This window comes from Leopardus geoffroyi, chromosome B3 (genome assembly GCF_018350155.1).
Source record: "Leopardus geoffroyi isolate Oge1 chromosome B3, O.geoffroyi_Oge1_pat1.0, whole genome shotgun sequence".
Lineage (NCBI taxonomy): Eukaryota > Metazoa > Chordata > Mammalia > Carnivora > Felidae > Leopardus > Leopardus geoffroyi.
Window position 1 is genome coordinate 48,825,936 of NC_059337.1, and position 23,790 is coordinate 48,849,725.

The 23,790-nt window shown below is 36.2% G+C and overlaps 1 protein-coding gene across 5 annotated transcripts in view; it reads left to right on the forward strand.

The window, feature by feature from the left end:
- NEDD4 (NEDD4 E3 ubiquitin protein ligase) overlaps positions 1-23,790 on the forward strand; it is a 137,715-nt gene that overhangs the window by 53,665 nt on the left and 60,260 nt on the right. Inside the window, exon 1 of one of the 5 annotated variants that reach the window (XM_045449656.1) lies at positions 4,255-6,274. The exons of the other annotated variants lie outside the window; for them this stretch is intronic. Within the exon in view, the coding sequence (XP_045305612.1) occupies positions 4,715-6,274 (1,560 nt within the window). The 5' untranslated portion in view covers positions 4,255-4,714. Of the gene's footprint in view, positions 1-4,254; positions 6,275-23,790 lie in introns of those variants that run through there. 5 annotated transcript variants of the gene reach the window in all.

Genomic DNA, 23,790 nt, shown 5'->3' on the forward strand with positions numbered 1-23,790 from the left:
TACTCTGCTCTCAATTAGAAACACAGCTTTTCTCAAGAAGCTCGCTTTACTAGGAAAAGGGAGCAAGAAATCATTAGAACAGGGTGGTGTGTGTCATTCTAAGCCTCTGATTTGTTGTTAGTCCTAGCAGGTAATTGAAGTATTACCTATTACCTGAGATGTCATAGAAACTATAGCCATTGGTAGAGTAAGAGGGTTGATTGTATGGCAGTAAATGTCCTGTGCCTCTGTAAATGTCATTTGTGTTTATTCTTGTGTAGCATTCACAACAAAATTAAGAACATATCCTTTTCCTAACAAATACTCTTTGGAAATGTACAACAAAGAGCAACGGATAAAATCTTAGGCAGATAATTTCTAGTCCTGTGGAAAATGTTTGTCATATAAGTGACATTTGTTTTGAAAAAGAGTACTCTTCGGTGCCTAGGTGGCTCAGTCAGTTGAGTGTCTGACTTTGGCTCAGGTCACGATCTCATGGCTTGTGAGTTTGATCGAGCCTTGTGTCAGGCTCTGTGCTGACAGCTTGGAGCCTGGAGCCTGCTTCAGATTTGATGTTAGGAATTGGGTCATGTGGTTGTGATTGGGTCATGTGGATTCTGGCAAGTCTGGAATCTGTAGGACAGGGCTAACAGGTTGAATATTCAGGTAAGAGTTGATGTCACAGTCTTGATTCTGAAACCTGTAGGGCAGGCAAGCAAGCTGGAAACTTAGGCAGAGTGTCTATGTTGTAATCTTGAAGTCCAATTGCTTCTTCAGGAAACCTGGCTTTGCTTTTTTTTTTTTTTAAAAAAAGATCAGCTTTTCAATGTTTATTTATTTTTGAGACAGAGAGAGACACAGCATGAATGGGGGAGGGTCAGAGAGAGAGGAAGGCACAGAATCTGAAGCAGGCTCCAGGCTCTGAGCTGTCAACACAGAGCCGGATGCGGGGCTCGAACTCACGGACTGTGAGATCATGACCTGAGCCAAAGTCAGACACTTAGCCAACTGAGCCACCCAGGTGGCCCTGGCTTTGCTTTTTAAGGCCCTTAGCTGATAGCATGAGGCCCATCACATTATGGAAGGTAATCTGCTTTAGTCAAAATTTACTGAATTAAATGTTTTTTTTTTAAATTTTTTAACATTCATTTATTTTGAGAGAGACAGAGACAGAGACAGAGAGAGAGTGCAAGCAGGGGAGAGGCAAAAAGAGAGGGAGGCACAGAACCTGAAGCAGACTCCGGGCTCCGAGGTGTCAGCACAGAGCCGGAAGCTGGGCTCCAACTCACAAACTGCAAGATCATGACCTGAGCCGAAGTTGGTTGCCTAACTGACTGAGCCACCCAGGCGCCCCATGAATAAATGTTAATCACATCTGAAACATATCTTCATAGCAACATCTAGCCTACTGTTTGACCAAACAGTTGGGCAAAAGAGCCCAGCCACATTGACACATACAATTGTTCATCACAGTGGACTCTGGCTTTCAAATTTCTAATCAATGATTAGTGTCATCCAGAGTCTATCCCTGACATTTAATCACATTATTTTCTGTGTAGATAATCAATAACCAAACATCTCAGAATGTGGGGTCCTGAGCTTCAATCTAATCCTCAGATATTATGCATTTCATTCCAGAGTATGAAATTCTACAGGACTTGCATAGGTTCCTCCCCGATGAGGGTGTGACCACTCTCCACCTCTTCTTTTGGAATTGATGCTCCTCTTTTGGAATCTGTTTGGCTAAGGGGCTACATTCTACCCCAGGCTCTCCACTGAACTGCTGTAATGGTGGTACAGATCCTGTGCAATCCCAGCCCAGAACCAGCAATGCAAATTCTTTAGCCTGTCTGCAGTTTAAACTCAGACTGGCAGGCTGGAAAGTGCATATCATTCTCTTGCCTTACTTTTCCTTGTCTTAAGCCCCCTCTTTGAAAATTTTCAATCATCATTCCTTCCGATCCAGCTGTGGTGCTTTTCAATATTTCTTTAATATTCAATATTTAATTTAATTTTCTTCAATATTCAGTATTTCCAGTAATAGCTGAATCAACTTTTATTTATTTTTTAACGTATACTTATTTTTGAGGGAGTGGGGAGGGAGGGGCAGAGAGAAGGAGACAGAGGATCCAAAGCAGGCTCCGCACTGTGAGCGCAGAGCCTGTTGCAGGGCTAGAACTCACGACAGTGAGATCATGACCTGAGCCTAAATCAAGAATCGGACGCTTAACCGACTGAGGCATCCAGACACCCCTGGATCAACTTTAAAAAAAAATTCCTGAAAGAAAGCATTAGGCACTCAGAGTAAGTGTGACTATCCATCCATTTAATCTCCTTTCTGGTGTTACTTAGTGTTTACTTGGCGCTGAGCATGAGCCCAGAAATGTCCCAAGAAATGTGTGGCTACGGTCCTCATGGTCTGGAAGCTTGATACCTAGTTAGGGGACATGAAACTGATGCTTCTGGAGAAGCTTACCAAAGAGAAAACATTTGTCTAGCCAAATACCTGAGGTTCATTATTTTATATCAACAACCGGAGGAGTTTAACTAGAAGTTTTAGGCCACAGGTATGAGCAGTTAGATCCTATTAATTAGCCTATTAGAAGTGTTTGTTCTTTAAGCTATGAGACCCCTAACTTAATTCAAGAAGAAAAGCTGAAGTCATTTGAAGGCAAAGTGAAAAGATTAGGACTGTTCCTTCTATAAGGAAAGAGGATTATAGGGAATATTTCCTGAAGTCTATAAAATCGTAAAGGAGGTAGATTATATAAAACCAAAATAATATAATAATTGTATTGCTAAGTTTGCGATTATTGTACACATTCCAAAACATAGTGCTATATCGTTCTAGTCAGAAATATAATTTCACAAATTCCGTATTTCTATTTTATCATATCTTAATGGATTAAAAATACTGTTTAGAAGACTGTGATTGAGAACAGATCTATCTTAAGGCATTTTCTTTTTTAAACAAAGTGCAAGTATATGTTTTACATATTTGCTTTTACTTAGGAAAAAATCTTACTTAGAAAAATACAACTTGGGTGTAGTACCATGTGGTGTAAACAACTGAACTATTTTACTTTTTACTCTCCTATGAATGAGCCAGTATATATTTATTACTGGAGTTTCAGCTATAAAATTCAGGTAAGGGGTTTAAATATACCCTAGAGTATTATTTAAAAATAACTTTGTTTCTTTCAAATAGAATACCAAACTTGGTCTATGACATTTGGGGGAGAAATTAAAATATTAAACTTTTATTACCTAGTAAACTGAAAATAAAGTAAAGGTTAAATAAATACAAAGCAGAAAAAATATATATACAAAATCACAAGCTCTTGGAGAACAAACAGTCTACTGTTCTGTACTGTGGGAGCTCTATCAGCAGTAGTAACTAATTCCACCTCGAGGGCAATGCTAGTACTCAAAAATGTAAACAAGTATGGACTTTGTTTATACAAAGAAATATGCAGCTTGGTTTGTATTTCTCTCTAGATATCAAACAGCTACATGAATTGTTTCAACACACCAGTAGAGGCCAGCAAAGAGCTCTTAGAGTTTTCAGAACAGAATTGGCATTGAGATATGTTTATTTGATGTGTTAAATCCTTTTTAGACTTCTTTACTTACCACAACACTCTCTTAAGTGAATGAATTGCAGAGACAGTGGAATAAAATATCTTGTGTGCTCAAACTATATTGGGGTATAGTTTTTCTGTCTAATCTGCATATATTTTTAATGGAATGTTTGCTTAGGCTATTTCTTGGCAGAGTTGTAATAGTCAAAATATAAATGGCATCATTTAAAGACTGTACTACTTGGCTGGAAAAGGCCTTAAAATTACAGGAGAAAATGCTTGGTGACAGCTTCTCTTAAACCTTTCTTTCTCAGACCTATGCTCAATTTTTCAATAGTATTACTAAGCTAATTTTGTATTGCTCTCCTTAAGCTTTCACTTTTTATAAGTAGGGTTTTGGAAGCTAAAATACTTATCTATTTGATTTAATGCTAGAGTTTTAATTCAGAACCCCAAAGTTTTAGTATTTCCAAATTTATACAACTGTTTGAATTTACTCATTAAAAAAAACTAACAGAATATATGCCTTTCTACATCAACTGACTTGATGAGATTCCCTACTCTGGCTACTATTTGGAAATTCAATCCTTGATTTGATACTCAATTACATGGGGTTTCATTCCTACCAACTTCCTGTAATTCTATCCTTATGGGTAAAAATATTAGTGGTCAAACTCTGCTGGAGAAAGTATAGGCACTGTGATTCACATAGTTAAATGTTCATTTAGTAGAGCTGGAGTGAAAAAATACTGTTTCAACTTGAAATGCTAGAAGATTGTTGTTCTTGTGTTACTCATTCATGCAAATTGGAGAAGGTATAATTGAAACAAGGTTGGCAGTGTTTGAGGCAGTGTGCTGCAGCTGAGCTCAGCTTAAAGGTCGCTGGAAATCAAGTGCTTTGTAAGTGAAGGCATTTTGACTACACGCGATTCAAAAATATTTGGAAACGTCAGTCTCAGGAATGGGTCGTCTTTTTCTTTCTATGATATCTGGTATCTAAGGTTTTACTTAGGATAAAGACTACTACTTAAGAGCTCTTTTAGGCACCACAAATGATTTTTTCCTTCGATGCAGTGCAGCTGCTTCTAGCCTGTCTCCCGACAGAGATCTTTGTTATGACTTTCAGCCCTTAACATGTTTGGAAATGAGAACAAATGGCACAAAGCTTACGATTGCACTTTGCAGCCAGAAGAAGCAATACTTATCCTTTGTCAGAGACCTCCGGAGATGATCTGGATAACAATGTTCACATGTGCTTCAAAAGACCAACACGGATTTCAACGTCTAACGTTGTTCAAATGAAGCTGACTCCTAGACAGACTGCACTAGCTCCGTTAATACAGGAAAACGTTAAGTCTCAGGAAAGATCATCTGTTCCTTCACCTGAAAACGTTAATAAAAAGAGCAGCTGTCTGCAGATTTCACTACAGCCAACAAGGTACAGTGGATGTCTTCAGTCTAGCAATGTCTTAGCTGATGGTGATGATGCTTCATTTATGTGTGTCTTGAAGGACGGTATTTACAACAATGCTGTGGCTGATAATGAACTGAATGCTGTGAATGATGGTAACCATGTAGGCAGTTCTGCCCTTCGCAGCAGTAGCCTTAGTAACTGTTCCACCAGCGAGAATGGGTCTTACAGCAGCAATGGTAGTGATTATGGATCATGCACAAGTATCACAAGTGGTGGTTCCTACACAAACAGTATCATCAGTGACAGCAGTGGTTATACTTTTCCACCAACTGATGATAGTTTTCTTGGTGGAAATTTATCTTCCGACAGCACCTCCAACAGAAGTGTGCCATACAGGAATACTACTCCCTGTGAAATTTTTTCAAGAAGTCCAAGTACCGTTCCCTTTGTCCAGGATGACTTGGAGCACGGACTAGAAGTTATGAAATTGCCAGTGAGCAGGAACTCGAAAATTCCACTAAAACGTTGTTCATCCTTAGTCATTTTTCCTAGGAGTCCTTCAAATACCCCACCAACTTCTCCAACAAGTACAGATATTCTTCCGAGCAAAGGATCCTATCAAACCTCACACCAGTTTATAATTTCTCCTAGTGAATTTGCCCACAGTGAAGAAGGTCCTGGTGCTAAGGGATTTCTTTCAACAGCTGTCAATGGACTTCGGTTATCTAAAACAATCTGTACTTCCGGAGAAGTAAGAGACATACGACCACTTCACAGGAAGGGCTCATTACAAAAGAAAATTGTTATTGCAAGTAACAGTCCGAATCAGACTATCTGTGAAAAGTCATCTGAAGGATATTCTTGTGTTTCAGTGCATTTCACCCAACAAAAAGCACCTACGTTAGATTGTGAAACAGCAAATGGTGATTGTAAACCAGAGATGTCAGAAATTAAGCTTAATTCTGATTCACAGTGCAGTAAGCTTATGCGTAGGACATCTGCACGTTTACCATCCTCCCAAAATGTAGATTACCAAATAAATATCAATGGACAGTTGGAAAGACCAAATTTACAGATCAACAAAAATCATGCTGTTTTACAAAGAAGTATTTCATTGGGAGGAACTTATCCAAATGTTTCCTGTTTATCCAGCCTTAAGCACAATTGTTCTACGGGGGGACCATCGCAATTACTCATAAAGTTTGCATCTGGAAATGAAGATAAAGTTGATAATTTATCAAGAGACAGTAACAGAGATTTCACAAATAAACTATCTAATTCTTTAAAGCATTCTTGTAAGGTAAGTTTCCTTTGGTCTTGGTAAATGTTAATTTATTCTGAAAAGCTTTAAGGACTATTTGGTTAAAATTTATTATAACTTAGCAGTTTTATGTACTTCCCTGGTCCTTAGCTAGCAAGTGTTTTATAGTCCTAATCTTTGTATTTGTAAATCTGAAGAACCCCCAATAGTTTATAACTCTATTTGTTATTTTACCAGTGTTGAAAACGTGCATTTAAAAAAAAAAAAAAAAACTTTCCAAAGTGATTGAGGCCATGACACATTTCTGTTGCATAAAAACAAGCTTTAAATAATAATTTATTTTGTTAACATTTTTACCTTGGTGTATTTTTTTCCTCCAGTAACATGGCATTTTAATATCTAATTCCATATTTTATTCCCACTTTCAAAAATGTTCATTTAGTATTCTTCCCTCCTTAATCATTGTGAAACTAAGTAAAATATAGAATGCTTATTTAAAATATTAAACAATAAAAAACCTACATAAAAATGTGAAAATATTGTTGCAAATGAACACAGAGAAAATGCTTCTCTAAAATATATGTATTTATTAGAACATTGATAAAAACTCTTAATGCTGCACGTTTAAAGCAGAGGAAAGATAAATGGCATTTGCATTTGTATATAGCCTTAACCACAGGAATTTTGTTTCCACCCAGATTTTCCTTTAGCTACCAGTTAAGACTGCCTTCTAAAATTTAACTCAGTCTTTCAACAATATTGAATTTTAAATTTTATATTTTTTGAATTTGGTTTCAATTGCTAGGCATTTCCCATACTTTTCTAGTTACTTTATTAATTTGTGATTTTGATAATTGTGTTTATTATATTAGCAATTTAACTCTAATGAATCTTAACCAAAACAGTTCTTTGTATAATTGAGTCTTTCCAAAGTATTTGAACTTAAATAGATTTTCCAAAGTATTTGAACTTAAGTAGATTTTTAAAATTTTCTGTATTTGTAAAGTCTTGCCAGATTCCAGGAAATTAAAATTTTTTTCTGGCTAAACCAATTCTAGATGACACTACATAATAGTTTAGGGGGGAAAAACCCTTATCTGTTTATCTGTGTTTATATAACACTCAATGTCTACATTAAAAAATTTTTTTAAACATCTGGACAAAGAGGTTTAGGTAAATAAAATATCAAGTAGTTGATAGTTTTCTCTCTTTTGAAATCTCATAAATAAAATAAAATGCCCAGATGTTAATATAAACAACTACTTTATTGAAGATGAATAAAGATTAGATTTCCAATTCTGACCTATGTTTTAGGATTATTTCATTTATGAAACTTTAAAAAAAACAACTTTTAGATTATAATCCATCAAACTGTTTTGCCCTCAAAAGAAAGCAATGAACTGACACTATAAAGAAACATATTAATAACTTGCTAATTGAATTACATGTACCTTGTAAACTTATTATACATTTAATGAAATAATTAATCTGAAAGGAATAATTAACCTCAAAATATTTGTGAATAAATATATTTATAGAAATAGCCTTAAAATTGTTTATTTTTGCGGTAATGTTATAGTTTGTTATTAATGATGCTTTTGAAAAAGAGGTATTTTTAATGTTTTTTAATAAAGTGTGACTAAATGCCTTTTGCATAGCTAAAAATATACACTTCTAGTAGTTTTATTTAATTTAGGTAAGCTAACTTAAATATTTTTTTTGTGACAGCCAAATGTCTAGCTTTATGCAGATTCTATTTTTTGTTGGGATTATTGGATTATAAATAGTTCGTAAGTGTGCAGTTTGGTGGAGAGCTTTAAAGTGTTCCTCCATTTAATATTTATGAAACAACTCTTTATAAAAGTATTGGTAAGCAACCTAGTGACCATTAAATTCAACATATACTAGATCTAAATTGATCTAATTGATTGGTAAGGGTTGTTTTACGAGGAAAATGCTAGTGTTGTTTTTTCTAAATTTAGCAGTGGCAACAATAATGGGTTTTAGAAATAATCCTGTGTTTATCAATAATTATATATTAATCTAATTATAGTGGTATATTGTAACTCATTTATAAATAAACAGCTCCCAAAATATTTCCCATGACTCCAGTTAGTCTGGGTTAGTATTCTGATATGCTGAGTCTGGATTCACATTTAACAAGTTGATATTAGAGTAGCATTTAGTAATGTCAGCTATCTGTACTGAGCAGCCATGAAATTAAATCACTGCTTTGGTCAGGGACCCTGGTTTCTAAAGCACTGACAGTCTACGGATTCTTTTCTTATGTGTTTAGCTACCAGTCTCTAGCAGCATAGTATCCAGTTTCTAGTTCTCTACAATAACAGCTCATTAATGGCTAATTTTTAAAATCTACTGAGAACTTTTCCTGTATCTGCAACAGGGCTCTGTTCTGTGTTTACAATAGAATGAAAATGGGACTTTGTAGTCTGAATGATAATGTTTATTTTATTCATTTGCTATCAAAGAACATAACAATAACCAGCATGTGTTTATTATATATCCTTTCTGAAATAATGACTTTCGATCTGAAAGTAGATATTTGATATTTTAACATGGTGTGTAATATTTTGTCAGCTCAGTCAAGAAGTAGTTTTTATCTAATTACCAAAATTACTCTTCATATTTCTAAGCTCTATATAATGGTTTACTCATTATTATTTTATTTTTTCCTATCTATTGTTTTCTAAATCTCCCATGTTATGTTGTAAGGATGCTCAGAGATTTTTTTACCCTATTATTTAAAATACCTTAGCATTTTGCCCAAGTTTGTACATGTCCTCATTCTTCACATACATGCATGTTTTTTATCCCATACTTTGGCTTTATGTTTTATTCTCTTTGTTATAAAATTTTTTCTTCATTTTCTGTTGCTTCATCCCAGGGAGGTAAATTGTTCAAGACTAGTGTAATAGAACTTTAAAAAACTATGTCTTAATTATTTCAAAAGCCTTTAACACTAATCTCAAGATTAGACATTTCAACAATTTATTTAGTTGTTCTTACTAAAATAAGTGTTTTAAATATATATTTGTTTTAGAGTTCCATTTTTTTCTCTGCCCTTATTAACTCCAGCAGAATATTTAGAAACATTTGGTTAAATTTATTTTGAACAACACTGAAACTTTCCTATAAAATCCAATATGGTTTATAAACATTGACTCTAAAGCCATGATGCAACATTGTGAGTGACCAGTCTTAGAAATTTGGTAAGAAATGTATGCTTGTGAATGTATAGCTCTTAGAACTGAGAAACTGTAATGTTAACTTCAGAGTTGTTTAGGGAGCTGAATTGTTTGCTTCTGAAACACTTTCTACTTCTCCATAGATATGATTTCTTTAATCCATTTGTCTAGCACACATCTGAGTGCCTACTCTTTGCCAGGCACTCACCCAAGCCCTGGGAATAAAAGATAATAAAATATAGTCTCTACTTGAGGGAACTCCCATGCTAGTAATAGAGACACACTGGTAAACAAACAAACAAGCAGAAATTCAGTCTAATATGTGATGTGCTAAAATAGAGGTGTGTATGAGAAAGTAAAAAAGGTGCAAGAATTCTTGTCTGGAGGAGATGACCTGGTTGGTAGAGAAGGCTTCACAGAGGTGGTGACATTTGAGCTGAGTCTTGGTAGGTGAGTTGGAGTTCACCAGGCAGAGAAAGCAAGGATATTCTAGAGCAAGGATCACCAGTCTCAGCACTGTTGACATTTTGGGCTGTATACTTTTTGTTGTGGGGGCACTGCCTTGTGCCTTAGGTGTTCAGCAGCATCTCTGGCCTCCACCCACTAGATGCCAGTAGGACCCCTCTCCTCTAGTTGTAATAATCAAAAAATGTCTCCGGATATTGCCAAGTGTCCACTAGGGGCAAAACTGACCTCTGTTGAGAATCATTGCTCTAAGCAGAAGCAGCTGCACTTACAAGGCTAGAGGCATGAAAGGGTCACACCATAAATAGTTCAGTGTGAGTCAAGCACAGTGAGTCCAGGGATGTAGGAGGAGATGATACACTAGAAGTGGGTTGGACTTTCATTGGGTGTAGTACCTCATGCTGAAGAGAAAACAGGGTGTCTCTTGCTAACCGACAATAGTTAGGCAAAGGAAATCTATCTGAGAGTGTATGATGTGCTCATTTTTATGTTTTTAGATGATAAATTCTTACGACACCGTGGATTATAAATGAACCAAAGTTTCTTAATTTGGATGACTAGGTGAATGGTGATGTCATGAACTAAGACAGAGAATCCAGGAGAAAGACAGGTTGGGAGGGCCAAGAAGAAATCATGCATTATTAGGTTCATGTATTAAGAGGGTGGTATTAAGTGTGTTAAGTGCATATGTTAAGTGCTGCTGTCAAGTAGGGCTGTTGGAGATACAGAATCAGGATTCAGGAGAGAAGAGAGAGCTGGAAATGTACCTTGGGAATTACCAGTTAGTTAAGGCCTTAGGTAAGGATGAACTAAAAAGCACAAAAGTGAGTTGGGAGTGGGTGGTAAATCAGAATTCTGGGGACCACCAGCTTTGGGAAGACAGTGGAAGAAGGAATAATCAGGAGACTAAGAAAAGAGCCACTGGAGGGACAGAAAGGCCAGGAGAGCAGGGAAGCCCAGAAGTCAAGCGAAAATTCAAGGAGGGCAGCATATAGCACCACAGAGCCTATGCATCCACTGATGTGGCAGTTAGGAGTTCCTTGGTGACTTTAGCAAGTGTGGGTTCAGGAGGATAGTATGAAAGCCTGGTTGAAGAAAGAATGCAACAGGTAAGGAAGCAGAAAGACTTGTTCAATGTCATAAAAGAGGCATGAGTTAGTGTAGGCACGATATGTATTTAATGGCTGGTATAAAGAAGACATGGTATTGGGTGGATGTAAATGCACAAGACAAATTCTCTGTCCATGAGGATATTACAGCCTGTTCTCTAGGGGGGGGGGGGGGGGGGAAGGGCTTATATCTTTGTTCTTTCACCTTTGAACCACAGAATAAGTGAACATGAGCAGTGAAACCAGAAATGGAGATTCAGTAATCTGAGATGAAAGAACACATTAGAAGAGAAAACTTAATGCTGCCTATGAATAGTCACAGCTCATTTTGAACAGCGTTATTCTTAACTTTCTCATCACTCTCTGTACCACCAAAAAGGAGACAAAACAAACACAGAGATTCCACATAGAAAGCAAGTCAGGGTTGAAGGTCTGTTGCTACACACTACTTGGAAAATAGGCATTTCTGTCTTTCTGTCACAGGCTTCTTCCAGGATACGTAGCCCACCATGTCCTAGGAGTTGTGAGGACTCACTCTTCTAGGTTCCCTCTCCCTTTGCATTTGGTCACAGTGAACTGGCGAGACCGAGAGAAGTCAGGACCAGGACCAGGACCAGGCAGAAGGGGCTAGGCAGAGTCCCTGCATGTGGCCAGCCTGTGTGTTGAGGTCAGCAGGGTGGTTAGCAGGAGTGAATGAATGCTAAGAATGGGAACCAATGATCTTGTCGGCATATCCAGGAAATACCTGAAGTATTGCTCAAGTGTGTGGTTCAGAATTCTTTGTTTGCCATGTGTGAGACCAGAAGACTATAATCAGATGAAGACAGACACTTAGCAGTATAAGAAAGCATTTCAAAACAAGAGGTGAGAAAATCTGTCCCAGCTCAGTGAGATATTTTAGGGAAGACTTTCAACATGGGAACAATTGTTGAAAAGCAATTTTACCTACACTGAGATTTAATAAAACTTCTTAGATATAACTAGAGCAGATCTGAGCATGTGAAAGGGTAAGCAGGTAACTGGCTTATGCACTTTGTAGTTCAGTTCATGGTCTAGTAACAACAAAGAACTTCTTGACCAAGTAAATCCATGATGTTTCTAGTTAGGCTCTAGGATATCTATGGAGGTGACAGGCGGGGGGAACATCAGGCTTTCTCTTGATGCAGGTGTGTTACAAAACCATAACACTGTGAAACATTTTGTAATTTTCCATAATAGAAAAATATTACCAGGCAAAAACCAATTTACATCAAGTGTATTTGTGGTACAATGGACAATGTCTTTTAAATTCAGTTGTTTGTTAAGTACAGAAACATTATTAACATATTTTTTTAAGCTTTTGTCCCCCTTACAAAAGCTGAGTGTGTAACATTTTATGTTATAGCTAAAATAATATTATTCAAGACTACTTTCCTTTTTTCCCTTTCTCTCTCACACTTTTGTTGGCAAGCTGCCTTCTAATGCTTTGAAGATTGCAATTGGAAAAGCCTTAAGTTGTCAGTTGGACCAGTACTTCTCAAATTTTCATGTGCATGTACATCTCCTGAAGATCTTATTAAAATGCAGATTCTGGTTCTGTAGGTCTGGGATGCCTGATAGTACTATATTTCTAACACACTTCTAAGGCCTATCAATACTGCTAATTTCTCAAACATAATTTGAGAAGACCATTCTCTTATGAGAACAGTAATACAATTAAAAAAATTTTTTTAACATTTATTTATTATTGAGAGACAGAGAGAGACAGCATGAGCAGGGGAGGGGCCAAGAGATGGGGAGACACAGAATCCGAAGCAGGCTCCAGGCTCTGAGCTGTCAGCACAGAGCCCAACGCGGGGCTCAAACTCACAAACCGCGAGATCATGACCTGAGCCGAAGTCGGATGCTTAACCGACGGAGCCATCCAGGCACGCCAACAGTAATACAGTTTATAGTTGACGTATCCAATGAGTCCTTCTCCCACTTTTATATAAAGCAGAGCTAGAAGTATACTGTGGCCAGGGCCAAAATAATTTGCAAAGAATTTTAAATCTACTTAAGCTTTAGACTCATTATTGACTGACACCATGTAATATAGAAGAGATTGTTTGGACCAAGAAACATTGAAGAGCAAGATTGCCTACCTGTCTTATAAAAGACCTTTGATATGACTCTGACAGAATTCTAACTATTAAATTTTTCCAGGATTACATTTTAGTTTCATTTAAGACTTTAAAACTATTAGTCTATAATGTTTGGAATTCTACTTAAGGAAGTCTCTTAAATTTATAATGGCTGTAATTCTGGTTATGTTGTTCTTAAAATTGTCGCATACATTAATTTTTTCCCTCTTGGCATGAGATTTGAAAAATACTCAATTTAAATGTTATATGTTTCTTAAATGTTTTGGCTTTTTCAAGCAGTATATTCTATCTTTCTCTTTGTAAACATTTTAATGTTTTCAATATACTTTTCTGTACAGTGTCAGGGTACTACTAAGAATTTTTTTAAATGTTTATTTATTTATTTTGAGAGAGAGACAGAGAGAAAGGGAGAGAGCACTTGCTAACAGGGGAGGGGCAGAGAGACACAGAGAGAGAGAGAGAGAGAATCCCAAGCAGGCATTGCGCTGTCAATGCAGAGCTAGGTACTGGGCTTGATCTCACAAACTGTGAGACCTGAGCCGAAATCAAGAGGCAGACACTTAACCAACTGAGCCACCCAGGTGCCCCACTAAGAATTTTTTAAATATTACACTGGCCTAATGTAATGAATTGAAACACTATATATAATCAGTGCTTACTTATGAACTGTTCTTTTGATAACTCTATAAGGAGAAAATGCAGAAATCATGTATACATAACTTTGTAATGCTTAAAAGTATATATTACTTCTTAATTATGAAGCAGTACATGAAAATCTTAGAAACTGTCCTTCCTTTGGAACAGTTTAAGAAATCTTATCAGTAGCTGGGTTTTTGTAGACTTTGTAGCTGTTCTTGGCTTAGCCTGCTTTTAGGGAGCCAAATGAGATATTAAACATTTCGGGTAAGAAATGGGGGAAAGGAAGCATAGCAAGAAAATAGTTAAAGAAAGGGAGATAGAAATAGATGGGCAAGCAAGCAGATAGACAAATGTAAATTTTCTAGAATTGATCAGAGAAGAATTCTAGAGAAAGGATTAAACAAATGGGTAATCTTTTCTTGGTTCTACTTTACTCAATTGTAATTCCCTAAGTCAGAGACTTTTTGGCTTATCCATTACTATATCCCCAGTACCTAGAACAATGCATTACTCAAAACAGACGCTCAATAAATATTTATTAAATTAATGACCAAAACTAAGAGACCCTTTGGGAGAGTAGAGATGACTGTAGAATCCTGATAGATGAGGGTGACCAGACAGCCTTGTCCAAATAGATAACCAAACTAGGATATTTAAGAGATGACTGTAATGATGAGTGGGAACTACTTGATGCTTCATCCTTTGCATGAAAGAGTGGCACTCTTAAATGAATACCTTGTCCCTGGGGTGGATGCCAATGGAATATTATGATCGTGACTCAAGGATTAGTTTCCACAGTAGAGTCTGATTCATAGCCTACATATTCCATGAACTGGTATCGTAGAACTATGTGTCTGGATGGAGGCTCAGATCAAGTTTTCTGAAAAGAAGATTGAATGGGCCAAAACTTGTCAGGGTATTTTAACAAAGGCTGTTTGACCAACTTTAAACTTATCATTGTTTAGTAAAATGATTTCTTCCCAAACGATGTGAGATCTAGATTCTCAGAGTTGTTCCTGGGGTTTCAAGTAACTGTTTTAGCTAAGAATGACCTTTACCTTTTGTACCGAGGCTGAAAGACTGAACCCTCTTAAACAGTCACAGAGCTTACTGGAAACTAAAATCATCTTCAAAGCAAATGAGTTTAACAAGTATTTATCGGAAATAGAATATGTGCCTGCCCTAAGTGGCAAATATTATTCCTGGCTTTGAAGAATTTACAATTTAGATGAGAAGACAGCATAATCTATTAAAAAAAAAAACAAGTAGAGTGCAACAGTATAATATATAATAATGTCCATAGACCTACGTTAGGCAGGTGAGCACCTAAATCCTGATATACGTGATTGCCTATATAATTTTTATCAAGATAACACATGTGCCTGTGTTAAAAATCAGGTTAATTTCTTTGAAGATTTCCTTTCTGCCTTTTTCTCTGTGTTTTCATTTCCTAGAATTCCTATGAGCCAAAGTTTGCATCTCTTGCATTGCTCTTATAATTTACTGTTCTCTCCTGTTTTCTGTTTCTTCAACTCCTTTTTTACTTTCTGGAAGACTTCCCCCAAGTTTCCCTCTCTTCTTAACTTTAAAATTTTGGTTATTTTAATTTCTAAAGTTCTGTCTTTGTTTCTGATTATTCCCTATTCTTATTCTTGTTTTATAAATACAATCTCTTATTTCTTTGAGAATATTTTACTTCAAGTTCTTTTTCTAAGTTTTGTTGCGAGTGCTACAGTGTCTCTTGTTCCTTTGGGTCACTTTGCTGTTATTGTTTTTCATTTCTCCTTGTTATTGAACATTTTCCTTCAGGTGTCTGGTGAACCTTGGCTGTTTGTTCATATTTCAGAGTGAGTCACGACCAAGTGATCAGGAGGCTCTGTAATTGTGTGGGGCCTTTAAACTGGGAGGCTTCATCATTGGGAGACTTCTGACTGTCAGTATCTAGAGGTCTTTTCTCAGAGGCTAGTGTGTTTCCCCACAGAGAAAACTTCACATGATTGCCCAGTTATGTTCTATAGTGATAAACTATGGTTTTGATAAACTATGAATGAAGGTGATTGTTTTAGTTTCTGAAACTGAGTTAGTTCAGGGTAAAACCATGCCTTAAAAGTGATATTTACTTACTAAATCCTTAAGGTACTGTAATTAATTTAGTTAAATTACAGTAAGTGAGGTACCTGATTTTCATACCTTTGTCTGAATATACGTTGTGTATATTATAGAAGTGAATATTCTTCCAGAAAGGCTAAATTAAACCTTCTTTGTAATGGAATATGTGGTTTCCTTAACATATTTCCTAACCTTTTGCATTCTTGGCAATCTATTTAAATGTAATACACATGATTATCACCCTGAGGAAGACAATAGATCTATTAAAAATGTGTTTGGATAGAGGACGAAAGGAAGAGGTGATGGTCATGGCCTCCTAATGGAATGTAATATTGGATGCTCACTGTCACTTGAACTTGAAATGTTAACTATGATTTTTTTTAACTTGGAGAAAATCCTGTTACATCGTTTTTAAAACTCTTAACCCTATATCTGTGAAAGTTTAAATCAGTTAACATCATATTGTATATCACATTTCAAAAAACTCTCTGAGACAATGAGTATCTCCGTATTAGAAATAAGGGAACAAGTTCAGGAAAGTTAAAATGATTTACTCAAGATCGTAAATTTAGTAAATGTCATATTTAGACCCAAACTCAGGTCTGTTATATATTCTAAAGCACTTTTCTACTACATCACTAGCCAAGGACTTTCATCCCACCGTACAGCGGGGGAATCTACAGGATAAAGCTGCTTGGGGCAGGTTATTCTAGTAAAAATAGCATCATAAAGAAAAAAAAAAAAGAAGAGTTGTCTAAAGGAAAGTTTCCACTTGAGCTGACTGCAGTCTGATGAGTAACTTTTACACTCTGACAGAGTCCGGGTCAAGTCCTTTCTTATTGCCATTGTTGAGTGAAAGCTAAGTTTGGGGATTATTATTTAAACACGTTATTAGACAACCAGTGTATCTTCCAAATATTTCTTTTTCTATTCTTCTGACTTGTGACCTGACACTGTTAATGACTTTGCTCTTTCTGATTAATTTTATTGATCAAATAACACGTACTGTGTGTTTCTATCTCCTTTAACACTGTTTATGAATTTCCTTATATTCTTTTTCTTCAATAACCATTGTAAACTACCTAAAAGATTGTAAACTACCTATTTTTTTTCAATTATTTTTAAGCTTTTTATTAAGGAAAATTTCAAACACATACAAAAATATAAAGAATAATACAATGAGCCCCTTGGGTGCCCCCAGTAAGCTCCTACTTTCGTTAGCAACATGTTGTCAATCATGTCATCCATATTCTCCCCTCCTTTTTTTTCCTGGATTTTTAAAAAGTAAATCCCATGAAACATATAATTTTACCATAAACACTTCAGAGTGCAACTGTAATGGATTAAGGACCTTTTAAATATATAAAGCTACCGTGCAATTTCACACTTAAAAAAATTAACACTAGTTCTAAAACTGTTTTGACTGGATCTCTACTAAAGGCATGGAGGTCATTTTAGTAATGACATAGCTCAAAATGGGTACATCTCCTTTAACTTGTGTCTGTCTAATTCTTCATCTATTTTATGATGTTCATTTCGCTTTGGGGCTGAGCATGTCAATTATTTGTCGTGGGATTTTCTGTTTCTTTAATCAGATAATTTTTGATAATATATTTGTTACCAATAAAACTGAGGTTTTCCCTTTGGAACCTAGAACTAAAAGGTTATTGTTAGGAGCTGGAGTTTATCACCTAAAGTACACCTTACCTCCATCTTAATCACCACAAATCTGCATTTAGGGTTTAAACATCTAGGATACCCACCTTCCTCATCCCTGAGTAGAGTGAAAATGTACACTATAATGAATTAGTTATATTAATTCCTCTTATTCTTCTTATGCTTTTCTGAGTCTTAATTTCATGTTTATGAAATATGAAATTTATGAAACTTGGCAGAGTTGTCTTGAGGATGGAAAATTTCATATCTGTTTGGCAGATAGTTGGTTCTCAGTAAAAGGGAGCTATTATTATCTACCTTACAATATTGTGAGAGTACATGACGGTGCACTGTAAACTATAAAGTACCACAGTGTGTAACATATTTTGTTGTTTTATATATGTACAAACTGAATCATATATAAATTTAAGAATCCAAGTTAACAGTTAAGTAATAGGAAATACATGAAAAGAACACAATAGAAAGCACGGTTGACTCTTAAACAACGTAGGAGTTAGGGGCACTGATCCTCCCCAGCCACCATGCAGTTGAAAATCTGCGTATAACTTTTGATTCCCCCAAAACTTAACTACTTACAGTATACAGTAAATAGTCAATTCTCAATAAATAGTATATTAACACATATCTTATATGTTATATATGTTGTATACTGTGTTCTTACAGTAAAGTAGGCTATAGAAAAGAAAACGTTATTGAGAAAATCATAAGGAAGTGAAAATACAGTACTGTACTGTATTTATCCAAAAAATTCCACACTTAAGTGGACCTGTACAGCTCAAACCCATGCCATTTAAGGGTCAACCATGGAAAATACAGACTAGAAATCTGGGGAAGGACTTCTTCATAAGACTCTAAATCAAAGATCAAGGTATATTTTCAAAGGAATACAGTATTTTTCAAAGCTGTATCACAAATTAAAGCACAATTCTTTTTCCTTATACTCAATTTTGATTATGCATATTCTTGGAGAAAAAAAACACATCAATATTAGATGTACAAAAGAAATAAATAAGACCTATACAGCAAATTAGCAGAAGGAGATAATTAGCAGTTAGGAAGTCCTATATGTTGGCCACAAGCCACTCCTTATGCAACAAATGGTAGTTCTAAAGAAGGCGGCCTTATTACTTTTTATCCCTCATTGAAAATAGTGACTCAGACACTGTTTTATTGACTTTATGTCATTGTTAGAGTCAGTTTCTAGCCATAAGATGATAGGTCCTTTCTCTTCAGTTTGTAAACTAAAGAATTCCAAATCTCTCAATACATGTTGTTTTCATTTAATAGACTTTATTTTTTAGAGAAGTTTTAGGTTCATAGCAATAATAGGCAGAAGGCGCAGAGATGTCCTATATACTCCCTACCCTGAAACATGCAGCCTCCCCATTATCAATATCCTCCATCAGAGTGATACATTTTTACAATTAATGAAACCATATTCACATATCATTATCATCCGAAGTCTGTAGTTTAATTTAGCTTTCACTCGTGGTGGTATACATTCTATGGGTTTGGACAAATTTATAATGGAATGTATCTATCCACCATTATAGTATCATACAGAGTAGCTTTACTGCACTAAAAAACTTTGCCTCTTCATCTCTCCATCCCCTAGCCCCTAGCAACCAGTGATCTTTCTACCATCTTTATAGTTTTGCCTTTTCCAAAATTTCATATAATTGAAATCATATAGTATCTTGTCTTTTCAAATTGGCTTCTTCCACTTAGTAATACTCATTTAAGTTCCCTCCATTTCTTTTCATGGCTTGATTTTTTTTCTTTTTCTTTTAGTACTGAATAATGTTCCATTGTCTGAATGTACCTTAGTTTATTTATCCATTCACCTACTGAAGGACATCTTGGTTGCTTCCACATTTTAGCAATTGTGAACAAAGCTGCTATAAATATCTGTGTGGATGTTTTTATTCAGACTTACGTTCTCAACTCTTTTGGGTAGATACCAAGTAGTATGATTGCTGAATCATATGGTAAGAGTAAGTTTAGTTTTTTTAAGAAACTGCCCAACTATGTTCCAAAGTAACTGTACTGTGCTATTTTGCCATCCTACTGTCAGTGAATAAGAGTTCCTGTTGCTACACATCCTTACCAGCATTCAGTGTCATCAGTGTTCTACATTTTGGCTTTTCTAATATGTGTGTAATGGTATCTCATTATTTTTTTAATTTTCATTTCCCTGACAACATATGATGTGGCACATCTTTTCATATGTTTATATGCCATCTGTCTATCTTCTTCGGTGAGGTGTCAATGTCTTTAGCCCATTTTTTAGTTGAGTTATTTGTTTTCTTACTGTTGAGTTATAAGTGTTCTTTGTATATTTTGGATAATAGTCCTTCAGCAGATATGTCTTTTACAAACATTTTCTCCCAGTCTGTGACTTGTCTTTTCATTCTCCTGACAGTGTCTTTTGCAGAGCAGAAGATTTTAATTTTAATGAAATCAGCTTATCAATTATTTCTTTCATAGATAATGTCTTTGTTATTATATTTTAATCATTGCCAAACCCAAGATCATCTAGGTTTTCTCCAGTATTACCTTGTAAGCGTTTTATAGTTTTACATTTTCTATTTAGGTTTGTGACCCATTTTGAGTTAATTTTAATGGAGAATGTAATATCTGTGTCTAGATTCATTTTTTTAGCATGTGAATATCTAGCCATACCAACATCATTTTTTGAAGAGACTGTCTTTTCTCCATTGTATTGTCTTTGCTTTTTTGTTTAAGATCATTTGACTGTTTATGTGAGTCTATTTCTGGGCTTTCTATCTTGTTCCATTGAGCTATTTGCCTAGCCTATTTCTTTTAAGTTTATTTCTTTGAGACAGAGAAAGCGGGGAGGGGGGGCGCTTCAGTGGGGGAGGGGTAGAGAGAGAATACCAAGAAGGTTCCATGCCCAACATGGGGCTTGAACTCATGGACCATGAGATCACGACCTGAACTGAAATCAAGAGTTGGACACTTAACCAACCACCTAGGCGCCCCAGAGCTAGTTACCTATTCTTTTACCATTACCACACTGTCTGGATTATTGTAGTTTAATAGTGAGGTGGTGTCATTCCTTCAATTTTGTTCTTGTTCTTCACTGTTTTGTTGACTGTTCTGGGTCTTTTGCCTCTACATAAACTTTAGAATCAGTTTTTGAAAATTCACAAAACAACTTGCTGGGATTTTGGTTGGGTTTGCCTTGAATCCATAGATCAAGTTGGAAAGAATCAATATTTTGACAGTGTTGAGTCTTGCTGTCTGTGAACATGGAATATCTCTTCATCTATTTAGTTATTCTTCATGCATCAGTCTTACAGTTTTTCATATAGATCTTATACTTGTATTTTGTTAGGTTTATATTGAAGTATTTCTGTTTGGGGGATGCTAATATAAATGATACTGTGGTTTTAATTTCAAATTCTACCTGTTAATTGCTAGTATATGGGAAAACAATTGACTTTTCTTGTATCTTGTGACCTTGCTATAATTGCTCATTAGTTCAAGGAATTTTTTTGTTCATTCTTATGGATTTTCTACAAAGACAGTCATATCATCAAAGACAGTTTTGTTTCTTCTTTCTCAATCTGTATATTTTTTATTTCCTTTTCTTATTATATCAACTAGGCCTTACACTACAATGGTGAAAAAGTAGTAAGAGGGGGCATCCTTGATCTTAGTGGGAAAGCTTCTAGTTTTTCACCGGTTAGTATGATGTTAGATATAGGTTATTTGTAGATATTCCTTGTCAAATTGAGGAAGTTCCCCTCTATTCTTAGTTCAGTGAACACTTTTATTATGGATTGCTGTTGGGTTTTGTAAAATTTTTTTTCTGCACCTATTAATATGATCTTGTAATTTTTTTCTTTTTTAGTCTGTGGATATGATGGATCACAATAATTGAGTTTCAAATGTTGAAATAATTTTGCATACCTGATATAAATCCTACTTGGCTATGATGTATGACTCTTTTTATACACTGTTGGAGTCAGTTTGCTAATATTTTGTGGAAGCTATTTACATCAGTGTTCATGAGAGATAACACTCTGTTGGTTTCCTTTCTCGTAATGTCTTTGCCTAATTTTGGTTTTATGGTACTTCTAGCTTCATAGAATGAGTTACGAAGTACTCCCTCTGCTTTTGTTTTCTAAAAGAGATTATAGATAACTGGTATAATTTCTTCCTTCAGTATTTGGTAGAATTCACCAGTGAACCCATCTGGGCCTGGTGCTTTGTTTTGGAGCATTGTTGATTATTGATTCAATTTCTTTTGTAGGTATAGGCCTATTCAAAGGGTCTATTGATAGTTGTTTAAGATATCACAGTTTTCACTAATAGCAATATTTTCCTTTAAATGAGTTTATGATATTTGAAAACATTAAATACCTTACTTTGTAAAAATTGTTATAATGTGGTTTTTATTTTTATTCTTGATCTTTAGGAATCAAATGATCTTCTATTATCTCTATTTTTTAATGTTTTTAACAAAATATTACATTTACAAAAGGAAAAAACATATCCTGGTATCCCCACTTATCTTTATATAAAAATGTTTGGATGATAGTTTAGGGTGAAAGCAAAGTAACTCAGCTATTATGATTTCATGTTTACAGTAAAACCTTGGATTGCAAGTAACTTGTTCTGCAAGTATTCTGCAAGATGAGCAAACATTTCTAATAAATTTTAGCTTGATAGGAGAGTGATGTCTTGCAATACAAGTACTACCTGGTGCTGAACATCACATGATCACAACTGAGCCAATGGTTCTTGAAATTTGCTTTTGAACCCCCGAGTCTGGCTTGCAAAAGTGGAGGGGCTGGCATGAGTTCTGACAGCCAGCGGGACTTAACATCTGGAATGTAATAAGTCAACAGCTCTGCTCGGAGAGCGGGAGGGTGAGAGGGCACCAGGAGGGAGAGTTGTTGAGTCCCGGAAGACAGAGCTCAGCTCGGTGGGGAACAAAGGTGCTGGCAATCACTATCTCCCTCTCCCATCCCCCAGCCAAAATCCCAAAGGGAACCAGTTCCTGTCACCAAACTTGCTTGCACCGTGCAAACACCCAACACTGTGCTTCTGTGGATCCATCCCTCCCACGGTTCTGCCTCCCTCCAAGTGCTGCAGGGCCCCTCCCACAGGGGACCACCGACAGCAAAGCGAGCTAAGCCTTCCCCTCCCACCCCTGTGCACCTTGCAGATCCACCCCGCCTAATATGCCAGATCCCATAGAAGAAGCACCACAAGCCTGGCAGTGTGCAAGTAGCCCAGACAGGTGCCATACCACTCCACAGTGAGCCCTGCCCCTGGGAGATGGGAAGATAAGGTACACACCAGTCTGATTGTGGCCCCAGTGGTGGGCTGGGGGCAGACATTGGGTCTGACTGCAGCCCCGCCCACCAACACAAGTTACTCCAGACAGCACAGGGGAAGTGCCCTGCAGTTGGGCGCCACCACAGGGACTACCCAAAGTGACAAAACAGAAGAACTCTTCTCCAGGAAGTAGCGACAGCTAACAAAATGATCAAAAACGATTTAAGCAATATAACAGAACAAGAATTTAGAATAATAGTCATAAAATTAATCGCTGGACTTGAAAAAAGTATAGAGGACGGCAGAGAATCTATTGCTACAGAGATCAAGGGACTAAAAAACATTCATGGTGAACTTAAAAATGCTACGAATGAGGTGTAAAATAAAATGGAGGCGACCACAGCTCGGATTGAAGAGGCAGAGGAGAGAATAGGTGAATTAGAAGATAAAATTATGGAAAAAGAGGAAGCTGAGAAAAAGAGAGATAAAAAAAATCCGTGAGTATGAGGGGAGAATTAGAGAACTAAGTGATGCAATCAAATGGAACAATATCCGTACTATAGGAATTCTAGAAGAGGAAGAGAGAGAGAAAGGGGCTGAAGGTGTACTTGAACAAATCATAGCTGAGAACTTCCTTGATCTGGGGAAGGAAAAAGGCACTGAAATCCAAGAGGCACAGAGAACTCCCTTCAGATGTAACTTGAATCGATCTTCTGCACAACATATCATAGTGAAACTGGCAAAATACAAGGATAAAGAGAGAATTCTGAAAGCAGCTAGGAATAAACAGTCTCTAACTTATAAAGGGAGACCCATAAGACTAGTGGCAGATCTATCTACTGAAACTTGGCAGGCCAGAAAGGAATGGCAGGAAATCTTCAATGTGATGAACAGGAAAAATCTGCAGCTGAGAATCC